This window comes from Gadus chalcogrammus, chromosome 22 (assembly GCF_026213295.1).
Source record: "Gadus chalcogrammus isolate NIFS_2021 chromosome 22, NIFS_Gcha_1.0, whole genome shotgun sequence".
NCBI classification, from domain to species: domain Eukaryota; kingdom Metazoa; phylum Chordata; class Actinopteri; order Gadiformes; family Gadidae; genus Gadus; species Gadus chalcogrammus.
In genome coordinates this window covers 14,830,147-14,832,646 of record NC_079433.1, presented here as the reverse complement: position 1 = coordinate 14,832,646, position 2,500 = coordinate 14,830,147, and the positions used below count along the sequence as shown (strand labels likewise).

Below are 2,500 nucleotides of genomic sequence, written 5' to 3'. Positions count from 1 at the left end.
TGGATGTACTTATAACTATGATGAGACTGTGCTCTGGTACAATCCTATAGATCCATGGGTACAATGAAGCAGGTCCCTAACGACGTTTTACGACTTTTGCAATCAAAATACGACAAACCATGATTGGTTATATCCAAGGTAGCTGAGCATTCTCATCAGCCATTGGCTCTCACACTGCCGGAAACAGGTTGTTAATATCTCATCCAGAGAAAGCCAGGCTATGAATTGTCAAATTATTGCTGTAATCTAATGATACATATATTGTGTTGTCATTCATTAGAGTCATTTAAAAATGGCGGAACGGTTTGATAATCTAGAAGAGCATCTCGAGAAGTTTGTGGAGAATATTCGTCAACTCGGGATCATCGTGAGCGACTTCCAGCCCAGCAGCCAGACAGGACTGAATCAGAAACTGTAAGTCACGTTATGCACACAAACTGAAATTATGTATATCTTTCTTGTATATAAAGCATGGTTAAGGTTTTGTTAGACAAACTCTTTCATTCGACGTTTTATATTGCAGAAATTTCATGATTTCTGGACTACAAGATATCGAGAAGTGTCGTCAACAGCTCCATGAGATCAACGTTCCTCTGGAGGCGTTTGAGTGAGTTTCTCTTCATCGATCTCATGTTAACCATGCATGCAATTGTAGCATGTTAGCGATCTTTTGATAAAACACTTGAACATACTCTTATATAATCTATCGTGTGTGTGTGTGTGTGTGTGTGTGTGTGTGTGTGTGTGTGTGTGTGTGTGTGTGTGTGTGTGTGTGTGTGTGTGTGTGTGTGTGTGTGTGTGTGTGTGTGTGTGTGTGTGTGGTTATGTGTTGTACTGACCTAACTTACTGACCTAACTAACTTTAATTTTCCTGAACATCAATATTCATATATATATATATTTATATACAGCAGAACATGGGAGCACTGTTTTGATATATCAAGAATGATCAATAATCAAATGATCTTTCGTGGTAGCCTAGATCTTATAAGTAGCATTTCAAACCAGGGCAGTCTTAACCAGTGTTGCCGCTTGCTCCCTCAGATACATCGACCAAGGACGGAACCCACAACTCTACACCAAGGAGTGTCTGGAAAGAGCCTTAGCCAAAAACGAACAAGTGAAGGGGAAAATCGATACTATGACGGTAAGAAAAGACAACAGTTCTACCTCTCTGGGTCTTTGCTTTATAGTCCTCTTTTGTCAGAAATATACACCTCATAGGGTAGTCATTCTCTTTCTATTACTGATTGTTTGAGTTTCGGTCTGTCATTACTGTTTAGTAGTGTAGCACATGGTTATCAACTGATCAATAAGTCGATCAATAGTTAATGAATGGTAGAGGGTTACGCATCTTGTTCAATGATACTGATGGGTAGAATGCAGACGTCGCGGGCTGAAGCCAGAACCTTCCACCAGGAGACCTTCCAGGGCAGTAGTCCTTCTTGTTACTTTTCACTAGAGTGCACGCACCAGCGCTGAGCCACCCCCAACACCGCTGATCCTCGCTGATCCATACATTCTAGTTTTCATTTTTTGTGATTATATTTGACCTTTTTTATAAGAATATGAGACAAATTAATATACATGAGGGCTAAAATACTAATAAATGACCACATAAATAACTGTGGGTTGTGTTTGTAAATTAGGTTCTGTCCCTGCAATCTCAGCAGAGTTTGTTACTGAAGGCTATCGTTAATGTTTTGACGTATTCACTGCCATCTTCAACATAAACGTGTCATGTGGTCGTCAATGTATCTGAATTACATTTGTGATGTCTTGCCTCTCGAATAAATTCACTGACAGCCTTTGTCCTGTTGGTGATCGCACAGAGACCTTGACCAGTGTCTGCTAAAAGTGATTACACAAAAGGACAAACAAATATTCTAATGCATTACTGTTCTCTGAGGATAGCGTAATAACACGTCATTTTCAATGACGTTGTGACTCAATTACTTATTTTCACAAGTTACGTTTCCCAACACTGCTTGTGGTCATAGCCGTGCCAATTTGATAGATTATCTGATGGACTATTTCACGTGCCATTTGTTTCACTCGTCTCCAGACTACGACAGTATTAAAAGCTTCCCATATCTGTAATATGTCTCACTTTAAAAATCCATTCATAAAGGGAGAAGTAAGGACCACAGTCACATAACACAACCTATAAGTCATTCATGATCAAGAAAAGGTTAATTCAAGGAGAATCATCACCTACACACAAATGTTTCAGATATGATCATTGGATTCGCTGTATTGAAGATCACTATCCGCTATTTAACGTTGCGCTGGTCAAAATGTTATTAACAACCATGACGGTAACCTATCACTGGGTATCAGTAGTCTATCTGCATGTATGTGTATTTTTATATATAATATGTATTCATAATAAATATAAAAAAAACGTTTCTCTTTTAAAAATTGCAGAAATTCAAGAGCCTTCTAATTTCGGAGCTGGGCAAGGTCTTTCCAGAAGAGATGGCCCAGTACAAGGCCATAC

General features: G+C 39.0%; 1 protein-coding gene across 2 annotated transcripts in view; it reads left to right on the top strand.

Annotated features, from left to right (window-relative positions):
- The first annotated feature begins 144 nt into the window (after positions 1-144).
- med10 (mediator complex subunit 10) overlaps positions 145-2,500 on the top strand; it is a 3,238-nt gene continuing 882 nt past the window's right edge. The window contains exons 1-5 of one of the 2 annotated variants that reach the window (XM_056582863.1): positions 145-187; positions 281-414; positions 524-607; positions 1,045-1,147; positions 2,428-2,500. The exon at positions 2,428-2,500 is cut by the window's right edge and continues 882 nt beyond it. In XM_056582863.1, the coding sequence (XP_056438838.1) occupies positions 293-414; positions 524-607; positions 1,045-1,147; positions 2,428-2,500 (382 nt within the window). In that variant the 5' untranslated portion in view covers positions 145-187; positions 281-292. Of the gene's footprint in view, positions 415-523; positions 608-1,044; positions 1,148-2,427 lie in introns of both variants that reach the window. The other variant, XM_056582862.1, reaches the window with a different exon arrangement.